Source organism: Oncorhynchus nerka, unplaced genomic scaffold (assembly GCF_034236695.1).
Source record: "Oncorhynchus nerka isolate Pitt River unplaced genomic scaffold, Oner_Uvic_2.0 unplaced_scaffold_17___fragment_2___debris, whole genome shotgun sequence".
NCBI lineage: Eukaryota > Metazoa > Chordata > Actinopteri > Salmoniformes > Salmonidae > Oncorhynchus > Oncorhynchus nerka.
The window spans coordinates 380,514-403,558 of record NW_027040483.1 but is presented as its reverse complement, the minus strand read 5'-3'; the positions used below and the strand labels follow the sequence as shown (position 1 = coordinate 403,558).

Here is a 23,045-nt window from a genome sequence, read left to right as displayed (position 1 = left end):
TGCCATGTGACGTAACAAGCCCCACATAGGCGGGATTATGCAGCAGGATATTACGCATGTGGTTCATCTGCTACACGCCACAGACAGGGAAGTCAGCTGTTTGTGTGGTTTTAATCGTAAACGTTAAAGATCGAACGGTAATTCTGGTTAATACATATTCAATCAAGTTTAGAATTAGCGATATACAATTCATATCTTGAGTTTATTTCTTATCTAGCAAAGCTTTTGTTGATAAAAGTACCCGTTAGTTAACGCTAGCCAGTTGTAGCTAGATTGTTGTGATAGTAGGAATTACGCAAAATACACACTTACATTTGTAGACAGCTGGTTAGCAACACGTTTAGCTAGATAGCTGACTTGTCACGGACTGTTTTTGTGCAACCCAATACAATTGAATGGGGCGCTGGTGTATACAAATACACCCGCCTTGCTAAAAGCACCTGGCTAGCTAGCTAGCATCCACAACTTCTCCAATGCACCTGACCTGTTTGCAGTGTGATCCCAGCATGTTGCTGCCAATGTAATTCATAATGTTGTGTGTACAGTACCTTGTAATTGTTCTCTACTTGAAGGTGTCATCATGTCCAGGGTGCCGATGGGCAAGGTGTTGCTGCGAAATGTTATTCGTCACACAGATGCCCACAACAAGGTGTGAGTGGGGGAGTTAACTAATCTGTGTGTGTGGCTTTGCACTCTCCTGTGTACTCTCCTAATGATAGATGTTGTCTGTTTCAGATCCAAGAGGAGTCAGAAATGTGGAAGTTGAGGTGGATGGAGAAGGGTCCGTCCACCAGCCACAGACCGATGCCACCATCTTCAAATCCATCCAGGTCCGCTAACTGTTCCAGCATTGAAGTAGTGTAGCCTTAGGTAGACTGATACATCAGCCGGTGATGGCAAGCTAACACTATGTACCGTCTGAGACTTATTTGGAGAATGTAAAACCATATAAACACGTGCACGAGCTCGGCTAATATGCATGCATAGGTGAAAGAAGTCTGAACGCACTTAAGTTACTATCGCTTTGACAAGTTGGTTTAACAATACTTACCTGTGGATATAGGTTATTGTCTCAGAAGGACCAACCACCCAGACAACCGGTAGAATAAGTTCAAATGTAATTTTATTCAGCATTCTGGCTTGCAGAGGTCCAAAAATGACATTGTCTCAGACGGTACATAGCCTTAGTGTTAGCCTGATACATCAGCAGGTGATAGCTAGCTATTTTAGGCTGCATCCTGATTCACCACCCTTTTCCCAAAGTGTGCACTTGCACACTTTCAGTCCTGGATTTCAAAGCATTGTATTTGTGTAAATATTGGTTGGAGGCAGTTTCCACCATTGTTAGATCCATGACAGGAAGTGTGCAAGTGTACATTTTGAGAGTAGGGTGGAGAATCAGGATGCAGCCTTACAAGTGTGTTAAATGGAACAGGTTGATAGACATCAGAATTAGAGTTCACTATTACTCAGGAGTCACATGCACTGTGATCGCGTGGAGGATGGGTCTGTAGATAGACTGGGAGACCGGCTGCGGAGAAGAGAACACAGCTCTGGCCAGGACGAGAGGGAGGCACGCTACTGGACCAAGGAACTCTATGACTTCGAAGCCAATGATCCAGACAGGTGCATACCTTTTCTATCTACAACTCTGTAGAAATATAGTCTCGTGAGTTTGTCGACGACATGCTATGAAAGGTGGATCTCATTGGTAATGTGCATGTTTCCTCTACAGATGGGGACACAGCGGTTTTAAGGAGCTATACCCAGAGGAGTTTAAAAGTGACTGGTATGACATGAACTGCATTAACATGAAATACCTTGTCTCATAACAGTAGTAGCTGTAGTAAAGATCTCACTATTTGCTTCGATACAAGAAATGTTGCATTTTATAATGCCTGATTTGTCTTTTCAGGGAAAGAGACCGTGGTGATGATCAGAATGGGCATTGCAGAAAGAAAAAGACTAAGTCCAGACTTAAAACAGCCAAATCAAAACATCTGAAGAAGTCCTCCAAGAAGAAGAAGAAGAAGAAGAAAGAGGAAAATAGGACCGGTGAGTCAGATGGTGAGTCTAGCAGTGACAGTGTCAAACAGAAGAGGAAGAGCAAACATAAGAGGAAAAAGAGTGAGAGAGAGGAGGAGAGCAGCTCAGAGGAGAGAGGGAGGAGGAGGAAACGACAGATGGACTCCCACAGAGACTCAGGACCAGAGTCACACAAGAAGAGGAAAAACTGGAAAGCAGGAGCGGACAAATCAGAGGACAGTTCTGATGATTGAACCTTTTTCCATTGGCAGCCAGTAACCTGTAACTTCATACTGCTCCCTTTCAGTTGCCTATCTCAAAGCTTTCACAGTTACACCCCACTTCCACTTGAGTCCAATGTTTCCCACTAGATTTCTTGTGAACATGGCCATCACCATAGCTAGATAAGTTTGTGATTTATCCAATGACAAGACAACTGAGGAATTGGCTAAAGAACAAATACAACTTTTGAACAGACCTACTGGCAGGGGAAAGCATATTGTTCTTCGCTTTACACCTTTCCTCTGCAATACTCTTTTGTGTTGTACTTCTTTCTGTGTACTGCTGAGCACAAACCTGTGTTTTCCTCCCCTTGGGCATTCTTCACAGTAATACCTCACCTCTTCTGTTACTGGTTCTGCTCCGGCTGCAGTGCTCAGATAGTGAGCTGACACTGCACAAATATGGACTCAGAAAAGCCACCTCATGACAAACTGACTGTAGAGCCATGTCTCATAGTTAGTGTCCAGGCTTTACTTTAGCTGTTATATTATGGAAAATTTACATTTTATGCAGATTTCCCGACCAATTATGACAATCTCTTCTGCTTTTTTTTTATTCAGTATTTATTTTTTAAAACTTTTGTAATGGTAGTCAGGATTTCATGGAATGTCAGGACAACATTGAAAATAAAATGCATATTTGTTTGTAAAAATTTACTCTGGTTATCACACCACACATTTAGACATATCACATACATCTCATGTATGGTTTTGAATACAGGATATCTACATGACTATCATTCACTATTCTCAGTAGGCCTATAGCCGTTCTATTCCATGACCATGTATATTACTCTTTATGCATCCAATTCTACATTAAATATTGCTTCCATATGGCCCTTTGGTTGAATCCTTCATGTGTACCATGTACAATAGAACATTGTGTTAATGGTGTACGGTTTCCCTCTAGTGTTCAGTTTCTACAGTACTCACTGTAGATTCAATGTGCAAGAAAATGGAATAGATTAACACTGAATGAGTGTCTACATTTCTATATAAATTATTTTAATAAGAGACCTGCTGAAAAAGGTGCTATTGTCTAAACCAGGTTTGAATTTCATTCAACGTAGAGAGCAGGCCACTGCTAGAAAGTATATTTTCAATGTCATTCCTTTCTAGTCATCACTCTGTACAAGGTTAATTTATTATTTAGTGAAAGGGCTAGAAGGCCTACAGTATCTACTATCCTAATGTTATCTATGGTCTGTTGTCTTCACCTGGTGGCTCAACCAGTGTAGTACACCCTGAGGATTTATTTGCTCATGGCTTCTTTTTCAGAATAAAGAATTTATTTGCGACAAAACGATACTTTTTCCGACCTGATGTTTGTATACTTTGACAACAGCTTCCCTTGAGACCATTGAAGTCTCCCACATATGTTTGTCTCAACAGGCACAAGATATATTTCATATATGATGAGATATGCCTTAATGCATATAGGACTTCTCACTGATCCATGTGCAAGCAGCTTTCATGACATTGATGAAAGGATCCAGGATCACCATAAGAAAAGGACACAGTGCACAACCGGTACAGTTAACCCACACAAAAAATTTAATACCCTCCCATGAGGGATAAGTGGTCCAAACCTTGTCATACTAAATAGGGAGAAGTGTGATGACACAGGTTTTTAATGTAAGAACTTGTGGCCAACACTCAAATGCTCAGTAAAAAGTTGTGACATATGACTTACTTACATAGTACACATACACCAATGTTTTAATATACTTCTATATGTATTTTTAGTTAACTTTTTATCTAGACCAGCCAGATACAATACCTGATTAATATCATACAGTCACATCAGGAACAATACCTAGTAATATCATTGAGTCCAACCAGCATTGAGGAGTCCACAGGTTTTTCAGGTCCATCCTCTCTATGCTAACATTTGAAATCGGCATGTGTATAGTTCTATAATCTTTTTATTACTGTATAGACTGGTGTGATACTTGTCCTCGTATCGTCGTGTCTTCGTGTGCAAAAGTCTTTGAAAGAACCCAAAGGATGATCAACATACAGGATACCTGGTTGTTCACTTTACACTGTGATGTTTGTTTTTTAACATTAAATGGAAAACTGTCACATTTGCCCCACCCCCTGGCATGTAAAAAAATCTAAGCAACACTCCCCATGAAACAGGGGGAAACCATGATAGAAAGTAAGGTTTATGACTACAGTGAGCAGCATCCTCCATTTGTACATATTTTAGAATAAGGCACTGCTGCATAAAATAATGAAATGACCAACAACTCTCTGTCTCTCTGGGAGTATGAGGGGAGGCAGGATGAAAGGAGACTATGTTCTTCTCCAGCAACTCTCTCTGAGAGTCTGTGTGTGTATGCATGTAACTTTATTTGCTAGATGTGTAAATGTGTATGTGTCAAACTGTTGGTGTGTGTCTGTGTGTATGTGTGTGACAGGTTGCATCTCTTACACTGTGCTCTCCAGCATCCATTCAGTGCTGCTGAAAGTGACTCTCCGGTTGGCGAGCGGTGAGGACTCCACGTTGAGCTGGTTGGTGGACTTGTGCCGCCTCGTCCGCGCTCTGCGGGGGTAACTGTGACTCTGAAATATGGAGTAGTCTCCCCATCAAAGCTGAACCTGTGCCTAGTTCGTGCCAGCTCATTATTAAACCCCATGTTGGCCAGGGCGCTCTTCTTGTCCTTGAGCCTGGGGGCCTCCTTGGTGCCGGCGTTGGGGCCTAGGAGACACAAGGACATGGTGGAGCCCGTCAGGCTGCTGTCTGTCTGTGTATCCTCCGATGGGGGGCCAGATCCGGAGCACTGGACGTCCAGGCTGGTCCTCTTCATCTTGTCCGTGGGCAGGGGGGGCAGCTCCACTTCCAGGATGGCCATAGTGGTTGGAGGGGTGTCCCACTCCCTCTTGTCACTGTCCACCTTCAGCACCAGGGCCATGCACTCCTTGGCTGCCACCGGTAGGGCTTCTCTCTGGTGGCTGTCCTCAGCAGGTTGCTTGGAGGTGGAGCGCTGGAGTCTGTGCTGGCTGCCGTTGGTCTGGGAGTGCATGCTGGAGCTGACCCTGGCCTTGCTGTCCTCGGGGCTGCTGTGCGCCTTGTAACGGATCATGAGGATGATGATAAACACCAGCACTGAGGCCACAATGATGCCGCCAATGATGATTATCATGGTGCCACCCAAAAACTGGCTGTGGATGAAGCGACACTGGCTGACCTCGCTGGCCGTGTGGAACTGGACACAGCCCACCACGCGCGTGGCCGTCAGAGAGGTGATGCCGTCGTCGTACACCGCCAGGACACACAGGTCATACTCCCGGCCCGCCGCCAGGTCGTTGATCAGGAAGGTCTTACTGGTGGACGGGATCATTCTGCAGAAAAAAGGAGAAGGAATAAACAGGAGTGGTGAAGGTTAGCTTTGCCAGGAGAATTTTGACTGCCCCCCTCAATTATCACCAATATACTACTGTATGGAACAAAACCATGTCAGACACAGTGTCACACTGCATTCTCATTAACGGCATGCACATGAGAAGTGTTAACCTGACACAGAGGTGTTTGAAAAACACAGAAAAGAGACAGTCATGTCAACTTAGTTCAGCTCCAGGATTGCTTTAAATATCACCCTCATATGAGGGGCTCAAGTAAAAACAACAGTGCTGACACTTGACTTCTAGACATTGAGACAGCGAGAAATGACTCCCCAACATGTTATGTACAGTATACTATGATGGTAAAGGTTAAAAAGCAAGGTGACAAACAAGGTAGTGTGGAGCATTCACACATATATACTGTATATATATACAATATATATACAGTTGAAGTCGGAAGTTCACATACACCTAAGCCAAATACATTTAAATACATTTACATTTCACAATTCCTGTCATTTAATCCCAGTAAAAATTCCCTGTCTTAGGTCAGTTAGGATCAACACTTTATTTGAAGAATGTGAAAAGTCAGAATAAAAGTAGAGAGAATATTTATTTATTTATTTCAGCTTTTATTTCTTTCATCACATTCCCAGTGGGTCAGAAGTTTACATACACTCAATTAGTATTTGGTAGCATTGCCTTTAAATTGTTTAACTTGGGTCAAACATTTCGGGTAGCCTTCCACTGAGTCAGGTTTGTAGGCCTCCTTGCTGGCACACTTTTTCAGTTCTGCCCACAAATGTTCTATGGGACTGAGGTCAGGGCTTTGTGATGGCCTCTCCAATACCTTAACTTTGTTGTCCTTAAGCCATTTTGCCACAACTTTGTAAGTATGCTTGGGGTCATTGTTCATTTGGAAGACCCATTCGCGACCAAGCTTAAACTTCCTGACTGATGTCTTGAGATGTTGCATCAATATATCCACATAATATTCCCACCTCATGATGCCATCTTTTTTGTGAAGTGCACCAGTCCCTCCTGCAGCAAAGCACCCCCACAACATAATGCTGCCACCCCCGTGCTTCACGGTTGGGATGGTGTTATTCTGCTTGCAAGCATCCCCCTTTTTCCTCCAAACATAATAATGATCATTAAGGCCAAACAGTTCTATTTTTGTTTCATCAGACCAGAGGATATTTCTCCAAAAAGTATCCATGTGCAGTTGCAAACCGTAGTCTGGCTTTTTCATGGCGGTTTTGGAGCAGTGGCTTCTTCCTTGCTGAGCGGCCTTTCAGGTTATGTCGATATAGGACTCGCTTTATTGATACTTTGTACCTGTTTCCTCCAGGATCTTCACAAGGTCCTTTGCTGTTGTTCTGGGATTGATTTGCACTTTTCGCAACAAAGTACGTTCATCTCTAGGAGACAGAACGAGTCTCCTTCCTAAACGGTATGACGGCTGTGTGATCCCATGGAGTTTATACTTGCGTACTATTGTTTGTACAGATGAACATGTCAGCATTTGTGGGTCAGCATTTGTGGGTTCGATTGAAGGCTCAAAATGGCCAGAAACAATAACTTTCTTCTGAAACTCGTCAGTCTATTCTTGTTCTGAGAAACGAAGGCCAAAAAACTGAAGATTTTGTACAACGCTATGTACTACTTCCTTCACAGAACTGGCTCTAACCAGAATAGAAAGAGGAGTGGGAGGCCCCGGTGCATAACTGAGCAATAGGACAAGTACATTAGAGTGTCTAGTTTGAGAAACAGACAAGTCCTCAACTGGCAACTTCATTATATTGTACCCGCAAAACACCAGTCTCAAAATCAACATTGAAGAGGCGTGTTAACCCTCGCAAGGCTGCAGGCCCAGACGGCATCCCCAGCCGCGCCCTCAGAGCATGCGTAGACCAGCTGGCTGGTGTGTTTACGGACATATTCAATCAATCCCTATCCCAGTCTGCTGTTCCCACATGCTTCAAGAGGGCCACCATTGTTCCTGTTCCCAAGAAAGCTAAGGTAACTGAGCTAAACGACTACCGCCCCGTAGCACTCACTTCCGTCATCATGAAGTGCTTTGAGAGACTAGTCAAGGACCATATCACCTCCACCCTACCTGACACCCTAGACCCACTCCAATTTGCTTACCGCCCAAATAGGTCCACAGACGATGCAATCTCAACCACATTGCACACTGCCCTAACCCATCTGGACAAGAGGAATACCTATGTGAGAATGCTGTTCATCGACTACAGCTCAGCATTTAACACCATAGTACCCTCCAAACTCATATCAGCTTCTATCTCAAGGCCATCAGACTGTTAAACAGCCACCACTAACATTGAGTGGCTGCTGCCAACACACTGACTCAACTCCAGCCACTTTACTAATGGGAATTGATGGGAATTGATGTCAAATATATCACTAGCCACTTTAAACAATGCTACTTAATATAATGTTTTACATACCCTACATTATTTATCTCATATGTATACGTATATACTGTACTCTATATCATCTACTGCATCTTTATGTAATACATGTATCACTAGCCACTTTATACTATGCCACTTTGTTTACATACTCATCTCATATGTATATACTGTACTCGATACCATCTACTGCATCTTGCCTATGCCGCTCTGTACCATCACTCATTCATATATCTTTATGTACATATTCTTTATCCCTTTACACTTATATGTATAAGGTAGTAGTTTTGGAATTGTTAGCTAGATTACTCGTTGGTTATTACTGCATTGTCGGAACTAGAAGCACAAGCATTTCGCTACACTCGCATTAACATCTGCTAACCATGTGTATGTGACAAATAAAATTTGATTTGATTTGATTTAATTTGAATGTCATATGGTCAGATGAAACCAAAATAGAACTTTTTGGTAAAAACTTAACTCGTCGTGTTTGGAGGACAAAGAATGCGGAGTTGCATCCAAAGGACACCATACCTACTGTGAAGCAAAGGGGTGGAAACATCATGCTTTGGGGGTGTTTTTCTGCAAAGGAACCAGGACGACTTATCTGTGTAAAGGAAAGAATGAATGGGGCCATGTATTGTGAGATTTTGAGTGAAAACCTCCTTCCATCAGCAAGGGCAATGTAGATGAATCGTGGCTGGGTCTTTCAGCATGACAATGATCCCAAACACACCTTCCGGGCAACGAAGGAGTGGCTTCGTAATAAGCATTTCAAGGTCCTGGAGTGGCCTAGCCAGTCTCCAGATCTCAACCCCATAGAAAATCTTTGGAGGGAGTTAAAAGTCTGTGTTGCTCAGCAACAGCCCCAAAACATCACTGCTCTAGAGGAGATCTGCATGGAGGAATGGGCCAAAATACCAGCAACAGTGTGTGAAAACCTTGTGAAGATTTACAGAAAACGTTTGACCTCTGTCATTGTCAACAAAGGGTATATAACAAAGTATTGAGATAAACTTTTGTTATTGACCAAGTACTTATATTCCACCATCATTTGCAAATAAATTCATTAAAAATCCTACAATGTGATTTTCTGGATTTCTTTTCTCATTTTGTCTGTCATAGTTGAAGTGTACCTATGATGAAAATTACAGGCCTCTCTCATCTTTTTAAGTGGGAGAACTTGCACAATTGTTGGCTGACTAAATACTTTTTTGCCCCACTGTATATGGACGGAATTAATCGAACAAAAGGACCATTTGTGATGTTTATGGGACATATTGGAGTGCCACCAAAAGAAGCTCGTCAAAGGTAAGGCATGATTTATATTTTGTTTCTGCGTTTTCTGTAGCGCCTGCAGGGTTGAAATATTATTTCTCTCTTTGTTTACTGTTGTGCTATCATCAGATAATAGCTTCTTATGCTTTTGCCAAAAAGCCTTTTGGAAATCTGACATGTTGGCTGGATTCACAATGAGAGTAGCTTTAATTTGGTATCTTACATGTGTGATTTAATGAAAGTTAGAATTTTATAGTATTTTATTTGAATCTGGCGCTCTGCATTTTCCCTGGCAATTGGCCAAGTGGGACATTTGCGTCACGCCTATCCCAGAGAGGTTTTAACTAAAGAAACCTTCAAAGTTCTGAAATTATCCAGATAGACTGACCTTCATGTCTTCAAGTACTGATGGACTGTTGTTTCTCTTTGCTCATTTGAGCTGTTCTTGCCATAATATGTACTTGGTCTTTCACCAAATAGGGCTATCTTCTGTATACCAACCCTACCTTGTCACAACACAACTGAATGGATGAAATGCATTAAGAATGAAAGAAATTCCACAAATTAACTTTTAACAAGCCACTACAGTTAATTGAAAGATATTCCAAGTGACTTCCTCATAAAGCTGGTTGAGAGAATGCCAAGAGTGTGCAAAGCTGTCTTCAAAGCAAAGGGTGGCTACTTTGAAGAATCTCAAATATAAAATATATTTTGATTTGTTTAACAATTTTTTTGTTACTACATGATTCCATAGAGTGGCAAGAAAAAGTATGGGAACCCTTTGAAATTACCTGGATTTATGCATAAATTGGTCATAACATTTGATCTGATCATTTGATCTGATCTGATCTAAGTCACAACAATAGACAAACACAGTCTAATAACAAACTAATAACACACAAATTATTGTATTTTTTTGTCTATATTGAATAGATAATTTAAACATTCAGTGTACGTTGTAAAAAGTATGTGAACTCCTAAGATAATGACTTCTCCAAAAGCTAATTGGAGTCAGGAGTCAGCTAACCTGGAGTCCAATCAATGAGACAAGATTGGAGATGTTGGTTGGAGCTACCCTGCCCTATAAAAACACTCACAAAATGTGAGTTTGCTATTCACAAGAAGCATTGCCTGATGTGAACCATGCCTCAAACAAAAGAAATCTCAGAAGACCTAAGATTAAGAATTGTTGACTTGCATAAAGCTGGAAAGGGTTACAAAAGTATCTCTAAAAGCCTCGATGTTCATCAGTCCATGGTAAGACAAACTGTCTATAAATGGAGAAAGTTCAGCACTGTTGCTACTCTCTCAGGAGTGGCCGTCCTGCAAAGATGACTGCAAGAGCACAGCGCAGAATGCTGAATGAGGTTAAGAATAATCCTAGTGTCAGCTAAAGATTTACAGAAATCTCTGGAACATGCTAACATCTCTGTTGACGAGTACGATATGTAAAACACTAAACAAGATGTTTATGGGAGGACACCACGGAAGAAGCCACTGCTGTCCAATAAAAACATTGCTGCACGTTTGAAGTTTGCAAAGAGCACCAGGATGTTCCACAGCGCTACTGGCAAAATATTCTGTGGACAGATTAAACTAAAGTTGAGCTGTTTGAAAGGAACACACAGGACTATGTGTGGAGAAAAAAAGGCACAGCACACCAACATCAAAACCTCATCCCAACTGTAACGTATGGTGGAGGGAGCATCATGGTTTGGGGCTGTTTTGCTGCCTCAGGGCCTGGACAGCTTGCTATAATTGACAGAAAAATGGATTCCCAAGTTTATCAAGTCATTTTGCAGGAGAATGTTTGGCTAGCTGTCCGCCAATTGAAGCTCAACAGAAGTTGGGTGGTGCAACAGGACAACGACCCAAAACAAAGAAGTAAATCAAGAGAGCGGTTCACACCAGACATCCCAAGAATATTGCTGAACTGAAACAGTTTTGTAAAGAGGAAAGGTCCAAAATTCCTCCTGACCGTTGTGCAGGTCTGATCCACAACTAAAGAAAACGTTTGGTTGAGGTTATTGCTGCCAAAGGAGGGTCAACCAGTTTTTCACATACTTTTCCCAATAAAGACATGAAACATATACCTGTTTGTGTGTTTTATTAGTTTAAGCAGACTGTGTTTGTCTATTGTTGTGATTTAAATGATGATCAGATCAATTTGTATGACCAATTTATACAGAAATCCAGGTCATTCCAAAGGGTTCACATACCTTTTCTTGCCACTGTATGTGTTATTTCATAGTTGTGATGCCTTCACTATTATTCCACAATGTAGAAAATAGTAAAAATAAAGAAAAACCCTTGTGCCCCTGTACATTGACTCTGTACTGGTACCCCCTGTATATAGCTTCGCTACTGTTATTTTATTGTTGCTCCAGACCCCCGAACAGGCCCTCATCCCCGTCATTTGCAGGAGAAAGAGATCGGGGTGCCTTGTGAGGATCAGGCGACGAGTGGCTAATTTCCCTATGCCCTCTGTACTACTGACCAACGTACAATCCCTGGATAATAAATTGATTGAGCTAAAAGCACGTATATCCTAACAATGGGACATTAAAAACTGTAACATCTTACAGTATGTTTCACAGAGTCGTGGCTGAACAATAACATACAACTGGCGGGTTATACATTATCGGCAGGATAAAACAGCAGCCTCTGGTAAGACAAGGGGTGGCGGTCTATGTATATTTGTAAACAACAGCTGGTGCACGATATCTAAGGAAGTATCAAGATTTTTCTTCGCCTGAGTTAGAGTGTTGCATGATAAGCTGTAGGCCACACTATCTAACTACAGAGTTTTCATCTGTACTTCTTTGTAGCTATCTGCATAACACCACAGACCGATCCTGGCACTAAGACCACACTCAATGAGCTGTATACCGCAATGAGCAAACAGGAAAATGCTCATTGAGAGGGTTGCTCCTAGTGGCCATGGACTTTAATGCAGGGAAACTTAAATCCGTTACACCTCATTTCCATCAGCTTGTTACATGTGAAACCAGAGGGGGAAAAAACTCTCGATCACCTTTACTCGACACACAGAGACGCATACAAAGTCCTCCCTCGCACTCCATTTGGCAAATCTGACCATAATTCTATCCTCCTGATTCCTGCTTACAGGCTAAAATTAAAGCAAGAAGCACCAGTGACTCGGTCAATAAAAAGTTGGTCAGATGAAGCAGATACTGAGTTACAGGATTGCTTTGCTAGCACAGACTGCAATATGAGTGGGGATTCTTCCGATGGCATTGAGGAGTACACCACATCAGTCACTGGCTTCATCAATAAGTGCATCGATGACGTCGTCCCCACAGTGACTGCACGTACATACCCCAAACAGAAGCCCTGGATTACAGGCAACATCCGAACTGAGCTAAAGGGTTGAGCTGCCGCTTTCAAGGAGCGGGACTCTAACCCGGAAGCTTATAAGAAATCTCGCTATGCCTTCTGACGAACCATCGAACAGGCAAAGCGTCAATACAAGACTAAGATCGACTCATACTACACCGGCTCTGACGCTCGTCGGATGTGGCAGGTTTTGCAAACTATTACAGACTACAAAGGGAATCCTGACAGGTTGCATCACTGCCTGGATTGGCCTCCGACCGCAAGGCACTACAGAGGGTACTTTTTATTTCATACTTTTTTAGGTATTTCTCTTAAAACTGCATTGTTGGTTAAGGGCCTGTAAGTAAGCATTTCACTGTAAGGTCTACACCTGTTCTATTGTGACAAATAATTGTCTTTATTTTATTTGACTGAGTTGGTGTGTCCAGACTTTTGGTACTATATATATATACACACACACACACACACACACACACACACACACACACACACACACACACACACACACACACACACACACACACACACACACACACACACACACACACACAAGGAAGGACAATGCAGGCTTCTGACCAAATGCCCATGGTGCGAAGACAAGTTAGATGTGTGAAATAAACACATCGTCTTTGAACATGAAGGAGAAAAACATTGTCTTTAGGCTGACATCTGTGTTAATATAATTAGAAGCATGCTAACACTTGATGGTTCTCACATGTAGGTAAAAATATCTCACCTAAAGACAAATACTCAGGTCGCTGTATAATCATAAGGGAGAACATTATACAGGCGAATAGCTCATTCAATCAGAAGTTGTAACGGGTGTTGTCGTCGGATGAGGAATAATTGGACCATAGCGCAGAGTGGTAAGTGTTCATGCTTTTTATTTAGACTGAACACTAATAACAAAATAACAAAGAGAATGAACGAAACCGAAACAAGTCCTGTAAGGTGCAGAAAACATTAAACAGAAAATAACTACCCACAACACAATGGAGGGTAAAAGCTACCTAAGTATGGTTCCCAATCAGAGACAACGATAGTCAGCTGTCCCTGATTGAGAACCATGCCCAGCCAAAACAAAGAAATACAAATACTGACGATTCCAAGATGGCGTAGCAGGGAAGACGTGTTTGTTTGTCCTCTCGTGTACTTTTGTATTTTTCGTATTTTTTGTATATATATTTCAATTTATTTTCAATCTATTTTCGATTTTTAATTTGATTATGCCTTCCGGTAAACTGCCTCACCCAATGTGATACGGAATCGCTATTATTTTCAATTTTAGAACACATTCAAGAACCTCCAGAAGCTAACCAGCTAATTAGCTACAAGCTATTTAGTCATTGTTAGCCACTGCTAGCGGCTTTTACCTGGATAATACTCGCTAGTCTACCAGTATCGGACTGTCTCTCCACAACAACGTCGGATTCCTGCCGGAATCCCTGGACCACTACTTCTGATATTCACAGCTAGCTTGCAGCTAGCTAGCTCACAGCTTGCACTCACCGTGGCACCCAGTACCGAAGCTATCCCTGAGGCCCACCTCCCGGCCTACTCAGCTGTTCACCCGAACCCCACTCATACACGGCTAGAGCCCAATACTCCACCGGATCCTTGCTGTAAACTCTGGACCTTGGCACCAGATCACCGCTGCTACCAATTGGCTATAGTGGCTAACGCCACTGCCACGAAGCTAGCACCAGTTAGCCGTGAGCCAGGCGCATCCCGGCTAGCAAACTAAATTCTACAATAACTCTTTCGCCACCTGGCTTGGATTATCTGTCGACATGGCGCCCCGCCGCACCACCACAACTGGTCTGCCAACGAATACCCCATCCGCTGTGCCTTCAACCGGACTCCGTCGGAGCAGACGCTCCTACTAGCCCCGGGCTACTAACTTTAAACGCTGTGTCGCCCGCGTGCTAGCGTAGTGGCGGCTTCCCGGTTCCACCTACTGCTGCCCCCTGGACACTATGATCACTTGGCTACATAGTTGATGCCTGCTGGACTGTCCATTAATCACAGTACTCCATTATGTTTTTTTATTTTTTTATCTGTCGGCCCCAACCGCGAACTCAGGCTCTGTGTGTAGTTAATCCGACCCTCTCTGCCTAGTCAACGCCATTTTACCTGCGGTTGTTGTGTTAGCTGATTAGCTGTTGTTGTCCCACCTGTTGTTTTAGCTAGCTCTCCCAATCAATACCTGTGATTACTTTATGCCTCGCTATATGTCTCTCTCAAATGTCAATATGCCTTGTATACTGTTGTTCAGGTTAGTTAGCATTGTTTTAGTTTACAATGGAGCCCCTAGTTCCACTCTTCATACCTCTGATACCTCCTTTGTCCCACCTCCCACACATGCGGTGACCTCACCCATAACAACCAGCATGTCCAGAGATACAACCTCTCTTATCATCACCCAGTGCCTGGGCTTACCTCCGCTGTACCCGCACCCCACCATACCCCTGTCTGCACATTATGCCCTGAATATATTCTACCACGCCCAGATATCTGCTCCTTTTATTCTTTGTCCCCAACGCTCTAGGCGACCAGTTTTGATAGCCTTTAGCCGCACCCTCATCCTACTCCTCCTCTGTTCCGCGGGTGATGTGGAGGTAAACCCAGGCACTGCATGTCCCCAGGCACCCTCATTTGTTGACTTCTGTGATCGAAAAAGCCTTGGTTTCATGCATGTCAACATGCATTAGCATCGAATAGCCCACGTGATATGCAACTTTTCAGGAAAGTTAGGAACAAATATACACAGGCAATTAGAAAAGCTAAGGCAATCTTTTTCAAACAGAAATTTGCATCCTATAGTATAAACTCAAAAAAGTTCTGGGACAATGTAAAGTCCATGGAGAATAAGAACACCTCCTCCCAGCTGCCCACTGCTCTGAGGCTAGGACACATTGTCACCACCAATAAATCCACTATAATTGCGAATTTCAATAAGCATTTCTCTACGGCTGGCCATGCTTTCCACATGGCTACCCCTACCCCGGTCAACTGCCCGGCACCCTCCACAGCAACCCGCCAAAGCACCCACCATTTCTCCTTTACCCAAATCCAGATACCCGATGTTCTGAAAGAGCTGCAAAATCTGGACCCCTAAAAATCAGCCGGGCTAGACTGGACCCTCTCTTTCTAAAATTATCTGCTGAAATTGTCACAACCCCTATTACTAGCCTGTTCAACCTCTCTTTCGTATCGTCTGAGAATCCCAAAGATTGGAAAGCTGCCGCGGTCATCCCCCTCTTCAAAGGGGGTGACACTCTAGACCCAAATAGCTATAGACCTATATCTATCCTACCCTGTCTTTCTAAGGTCTTCGAAAGCCAAGTTAACAAACAGATTACTGACCATTTCGAATCCCAACATACCTTCTCCGCTATGCAATCTGGTTTCAGAGCTGATCATGAGTGCACCTCAGCCACGCTCAAGGTTCTAAACGACATCATAACCGCCATCGATAAGAGACATTACTGTGCAGCTGTAATCATCGACCTGGCCAAGGCTTTCGACTCTGTCAATCACAACATTCTTATTGGCAGACTCGACAGCCTTGGTTTCTCAAATGATTGCCTCGCCTGGTTTACCAACTACTTTGCAGACAGAGTTCAGTGTGTCAAATCGGAGGGCATGTTGTCCGGTCCTCTGGCAGTCTCTATGGGGGTGCCACAGGGTTCAATTCTCGGGCTGACTCTTTTCTCTGTATATATCAATGATGTTGCTCTTGCTGCGGGCGATTCCCTGATCCACCTCTACGCAGACGACACCATTCTGTATACTTCCTTGGACACTGTGCTATCTAACCTCCAAACGAGCTTCAATGCCATACAACACTCCTTCCGTGGCCTCCAACTGCTCTTAAACGCTAGTAAAACCAAATGCATGCTTTTCAACCGTTCGCTGCCTGCATCCGCACGCCCGACTAGCATCACCACCCTGGATGGTTCCGACCTAGAATATGTGGACATCTATAAGTACTTAGGTGTCTGGCTAGACGGTAAACTCTCCTTCCAGACTCATATCGAACATCTCCAATCTAAAATCAAATCTAGAGTCGGCTTTCTATTTCGCAAAGCCTCCTTCACTCACGCCGGCAAACTTACCCTAGTAAAACTGACTATCCTACCGATCCTCGACTTCGGCGATGTCATCTACAAAATACCTTCCAATACTCTACTCAGCAAACTGGATGCAGTTTATCACAGTGCCATCCGTTTTGTTACTAAAGCACCTTATACCACCCACCACTGCGACCTGTATGCTCTAGTCGGCTGGCCCTCGCTACATATTCGTCGCAAGACCCACTGGCTCCAGGTCATCTACAAGTCCATGCTAGGTAAAGCTCCGCCTTATCTCAGTTCACTGGTCACGATGGCAACACCCACCTGTAGCACGTGCTCGAGCAGGTGTATCTCACTGATCATCCCTAAAGCCAACCTTGGCCGCCTTTCCTTCCAGTTCTCTGCTGCCTGCGAATGGAACGAATTGCAAAAATCGCTGAAGTTGGAGACTTTTATATCCCTCACCAATTTTAAACATCTACTATCTGAGTAAGTAACCGATCGCTGCAGCTGTACATAGTCCATCGGTAAATAGCCCACCCAATTTACCTACCTCATCCCCATACTGTTTTTATTTATTTACTTTTCTGCTCTCACCAGTATCTCTACATGCACATGACCATCTGATATTTTATCACTCCAGTGTTAATCTGCTAAATTGTAATTATTTGCCTACCTCCTCATGCCTTTTGCACACAATGTATATAGACTCTTTTTTTCCTTCTTTTTTTTCTACTGTGTTATTGACTTGTTTATTGTTTACTCCATGTGTAACTCTGTGTTGTTGTCTGTTCACACTGCTATGCTTTGGCCAGGTCGCAGTTGTAAATGAGAACTTGTTCTCAACTAGCCTACCTGGTTAAATAAAGGTGAAATAAAAAAATATAAAAAAATAACAAAGAGAATGAACGAAACCGAAACAGTCCTGTAAGGGGCAGAAAACACTAAACAGAAAATAACTACCCACAACACAATGGAGGGAAAAGCTACCTAAGTATGGTTCCCAATCAGAGACAACGATAGTCAGCTGCCCCTGATTGAGAACCATACCCGACCAAAACAAAGAAATACAAAACATAGAAAAAAGAACATAGAATGCCCACCCAAATCACACCCTGTAAACAGAAAAGTCAACCAACATCAACAGGTCTAAACTTGACCTTATGATGCCTTGAGAAAACTTTACAGGACACTGTCCTAATTCCTGCCCTGTAAGTGCAGTGGTGCACATTGGGCCAAATTCTTTGTATGTTTTATTATCAAGAACAAATTTTTATTTACAATGACGGCCTACACCGGTCCTATGGGACTACCAATCACGGCAGGTTGTGATACAGGCCATAATCAAACCAGTGATGCCTAGTAGTGACACCTCTAGCACTGAGATGCAGTGCCTTAGACCGCTGCGCCAAATAGACACACATCAAATAGGCCTACGTACTCTCAATTCAAGGGTATTTGAATGAGTAATGCAAAATGGCAGTGATAGCACATACCTAGCTCATTTAAGATGGACTGAAATGAATGATTTAATTCCGTGTATCAACTCTATAACCCTGGTATTAGAGTGCCCATTTTGCATTAGTCAGTTCTACAATATTCCTCATCATGAATTTATGTTGAAGATAAGGACATGGAACCTACACTAATTGAAGCATAGAACTCAAGAACTGTATATAACTATTATATTAATAAATTCTACAGCAATTCACAAATCAGATTGGCCAATAGGTAAAATTACTTTCTGCAATTCACGTTTGGTTATAGGCTGTATGCAAAAACTTTGGTTTAAAATTCCCATGATGGTATTAATACAATATCTATTTGTCAAATGATCAGATATACATTACTATAATAATCTCTGTTGTTTGACACATTGTGCTTTTACTCATCAATGTGATGCAACCAAACCTTTCATTACTGGGGTCCCGAAAGGCACAGTGGTCTAAGACACTGCAGTAACTGGTTCGAATCCAGGCTGCATCACATCCAGCTGTGATTGGGAGCCCCATTTGGCGGCGCACAATTGGCCCAGCGTCGTCCGAGTTTGGCCGGGGTAGGCCGTCATTGTAATTAAGAAGTTGTTCTTAACTGACTTACCCAGTTAAATAAATACTATACGGCTGACTGCTAAATAGCAGCTCAACACCTTGTATGTGTTTAGTGAGTAATTCATCAATGTGGAATAAATGACATGTTGTAATATCTATCATATTAAACAGGGTTCCCCTAATGTTCCACTGATAGTTCTTCAAAATGGTAGAAGTCTGCAGCAGATAGCAATCATGTTCATGTCTGAGTCATGGGTTTCCTGGGCACAATTATGTCCTATTGGGATTATGGTAAGGGATGGGGTTATTGTTAGTTTGGTGATAAGGACTGGGAAGTGATAGTGCCTGCTGAAGCTAGATAATATTGAGACAAAAGGTTATATTTACTCTCTAAAGGCCAAGTCATAAGTGTTAATCGTATAATTTTTGTTTTCCCATAGGCCTAAAGCTAACAACTGCAAATGTAAAGTCATACTAAGCATTTTTTTCTATTAAAACCAACATATAGTTGTTTATACACTCTTTTATCCCAAAACCATAATACAATTGTGCACTTACTTACATTTAGTGACATAGTTAATTATACAGCACCTATGCAGCTCTGGGAGTTATGGATCTATTATAATGGACTGTCATGTCATTCAGCAGATGGGCATTCCAGATGGCTCAGACCGTCTCCAGAGCTGGCTCAGACCTTCGCCCCCCGCCCCAACGCAGCCCCAGCCCCACCCCCTTTTTTGTTGTCGAGTTTAATGTCCTTGTCTATAACCGTTCTGTACTTTGCCATATATTTGTATGTTTTATGTAGACCTCAGTATCTGCTGCATATGCAGTAGCTAATGGGGATCCTAATAAACCAAACTAAACCCGCTTTCCACCAGCTCCAGTCCTCCAGCCACAGCGCTCCCATTCCTCCAGCCTCAGCGCTCCCATTCCTCCAGCCCCAGCGCTCCCATTCCTCCAGCCCCAACGCTCCCATTCCTCCAGCCCCAGCGCTCCCATTTCTCCAGACCCAGCGCTCCCATTTCTCCAGCCCCAGCGCTCCCATTTCTCCAGCCCCAGTGCTCCCATTTCTCCAGCCCCAGCGCTCCCATTTCTCCAGCCCCAGCGCTCCCATTTCTCCAGCCCCAGCCCCAAAATGGCTTACCTGTAAACCAGTGTGTCGTCTGCAGTGCTGTTGTACTGGATCTGGTACATCCTGATGCCTGGGATGTGGCGCTCGGAGGGCCAACGAATCACAGCCGAGGAGGAGGTCAGCTCGGCCACCACCACTCTCTTGTCCTGGTGCTTGTCATGGCCTTTGGTGTCGTTGCCTGACTTTGAGGAGGTGGTGATGTCAGAGAGGCCCCGATCGGCCTCGCGCATGTGGTGCAATGTGTTGTTGACGAGCAATGGCAGAGGGATCATGTTGATCTCCACAGCAGCTGTGGCGATGCCGGCAGCATTGGAGGCCACACAGTTGAAGGCACCACTGTCCTTTAAGGTGGTGATGAGGATGTCCAATGTACCGTTGTCATACAGGATAGTGCGGGAGTTGTTGTGCACCAGCTTACCGTCGGGGAAGCGCCAGTGGATGGCTGGGTCCGGGTCTCCCATGGCCTTGCACTTGAGGGTGACCCCCTGGCCCTCCATGACGTAGGGCTTGGTGGATATGTGTTTGGTGATGAGCGGGGGCTCGCAGATGAACTCCTCCTCCTGGATGGACCAGAAGTACTTATCCATGAGATGCTCTGGGGAGGCACAGGTCTCCAGGTCGTCCTCCCGGGTCAGTCTGCGGAGCCACAGCAGCTCGCAGTTACAGTGGAGAGGGTTTCCCCCGAAGCTCACCGCCAGGGAGGATGGGTTGGAGCCCTTGGCATCTGACAGCACCTGGGCGTGCTGAAACAGGCTGTCTGGAGGTAGCTTCTGCAGCCGGTTGGAGGTCATATCCAGACGAACCAGCTTGGTGAGGAGCGTGAAAGTCCCAGCTCCAATGTGATCAATCAGGTTGTGATCAAGGGTTAGGGTGTTGATGTGGCTCATCCTGCCTATCTCCTCCCAGGGCAGGGTCCTCAGGTTGTTGTTGGACAGATCCAAGTCCTCGATGGTCGACACAAACTCATCAAAGGAGGTAGGGGCCACATGGTGGATCTGGTTGTTCCCCAGTATGAGGTGGCGGAGGTTGACCAGGCCTTTGAAGTGGTCGCTCTTGATGACACTGAGGCGATTGCCATCCATGTGGAGGGCTCGTAGAGAGCGCAGGCCCAGGAAGGCGTTGGGCGTGATCTGGCTGATGGTGTTACGGGACAGGGTGAGGTGAACCAGGCTGGTCATGTTGAAAAAGTCTTTCCTGCGGATAATGGTGATGAAGTTGTCTGTGAGACGCAGCTCTACGGTCTTGCGGTCGATGGTTGGAGGCACAAACAACAGACCGGTCTTAGCGCAGAGCAGAGTCAGAGTGGGGGAGAGGTGCTGGCAGATGCAGCGGCCGGGGCAGTTGTAGCCCTTCACCAGCACCGCACACAGCAGTACACAGAGCAGCACACACAAAACCAGACGCTCCATGGTCTGTCTGTCTATCAGGTTCCAGATCCTGGAACAGATAAAGATAGAGAAAGAAAGGGCAGAGATACATTAAAAATAAGTATATTTGGCGGGTTTAAAATTTCATACAATTTATAATGAGCATACACAAATGGAGTCATCAACCAAGATGATTGAAACTGCCAGTAGGGTACCGGTCACCAGAGAGACATGTCAGAGGTTGTTGATAGCGTGGTGAGATGATAGATGACTGAACTGTACTGCCCCAGCTTTGGCATTATCCCTTAAAAAACAGAGAATAGTCCAGCAAAACAAACACAAAGTGGCTAATATGCCATGCCAGCAGACTGTCGATCCCATCCAAATTTGAATAATTGCGGTGTTGTTTTTACATGGAGCTAATATGTCATATACTTCCCTATCATACCGTATGCTTTGTGTATTTGTCTAGCTCTGAACTTCACAACAGTGTAGAGAATTAAGGAGAGAAGGGTACTTGTCAGCACTGCTTAAGGATTTATATGGCCTTTTCATGCTCCCTTCACTCTCCATGCTTCAGAACTGTACTGCAGAATTAGACATGAGTCTGTCAAGTAAATCATAGCAACAAAACATGAAGGTGAGATGACGAGACCTTGGTTCTAAATCCATCAGATGGAGGTATTATTAGATGGTTCTTAGGTGTTGAGGCTGATGTTCAGATTCTCTGATCCCCATTTAGTGCTATTGATCCAGCTCTGAGAGCATAAGTCTATAGTGACAGGTGCAGAAAGAGATCCTTGGGTGTAATAACCACCATATCACAATGAAAGCCCATTCTTTCATGACTGCTGCCATATCCCCATGCAGTACTTTTCCCTCTTTCAGGTATCAATCTTTGTTGCTGATGCATTTAACACTCAATGTTTATCACAGACGGAGCCCATGTATAGGAATATGATGATAACTGACTGTTCTCCACGGATAACCAATCATTCGTGGCTATGTATTTTTTGAAAATAACAACCGTCTACTTGTCTAGACTGGCAGTCTTTTGATTTGTCTTTAGCTTGCCTTTCATCTTTTCCTTTGGATCAGATGTTCTTTATCTTTCCATTTCTTTATTGTATATGACACATCAACGATTCATATCATATGACATGAATCTTTTGATTGTTTTACTAAGAAAACATATGTTCTACTTTTTTTTCTAAGAACCCCCAGATATAGAGAGCAGAACATGAACAATAACTAATAAGTTTAAGACTATGACAAGCTATTTTATTCATATGTGTATATTTCCTATATGTACATTTGCATTTAGGTTAATTCAGTTCATCAGGATGTCACGGGAGGCTTTATTGCTGGTAGCACACTGTGCCTGGCTTGTGTAAATTATTTATATCAATCTGACCCTTTTTTAGAAGCTGGAGAGGTAAAATTAATAAAGTAGGTTATAGAAAACATAATCTCATTTCATACAACAAAAGTATTATACAATGAATGTGTCCTCGGTCTGAATATATATATGTTTCATCAGCGCAAAACATCAATTGTCTCATATACTTTTAGGTAGAATATTGTTCTCTAACAATTGTGTAAGCATTCAAATGGTAACTAGGCCACAGAGTTTATGGTTTCTCTGAGGACCATCTGTGTTCTAGCGTTTCCTGCCATCACCATTGAGGATAC

At 43.5% G+C, this 23,045-nt stretch overlaps 2 protein-coding genes across 2 annotated transcripts; one reads left to right on the top strand and one right to left on the bottom strand.

The window, feature by feature from the left end:
- The first annotated feature begins 51 nt into the window (after positions 1–51).
- Positions 52–3,612, top strand: nkapd1 (NKAP domain containing 1). Its single transcript, XM_029681103.2, has 6 exons — positions 52–137; positions 573–649; positions 736–830; positions 1,474–1,626; positions 1,736–1,789; positions 1,916–3,612. Exons 2-6 carry the CDS (start codon positions 581–583, stop codon positions 2,277–2,279), a joined length of 735 nt encoding a protein of 244 aa, XP_029536963.2. The 5' UTR covers positions 52–137; positions 573–580; the 3' UTR covers positions 2,280–3,612.
- Positions 3,613–4,657: 1,045 nt separating this feature from the next.
- Positions 4,658–21,417, bottom strand: LOC115141845 (leucine-rich repeat and fibronectin type III domain-containing protein 1-like). The gene is given in 3 exon segments (XM_065017034.1): positions 4,658–4,897; positions 4,900–5,654; positions 19,999–21,417. Coding segments are annotated over 3 exon segments (2,310 nt in total). The 5' UTR covers positions 21,396–21,417; the 3' UTR covers positions 4,658–4,739.
- Between the last annotated feature and the right edge of the window lie 1,628 nt (positions 21,418–23,045).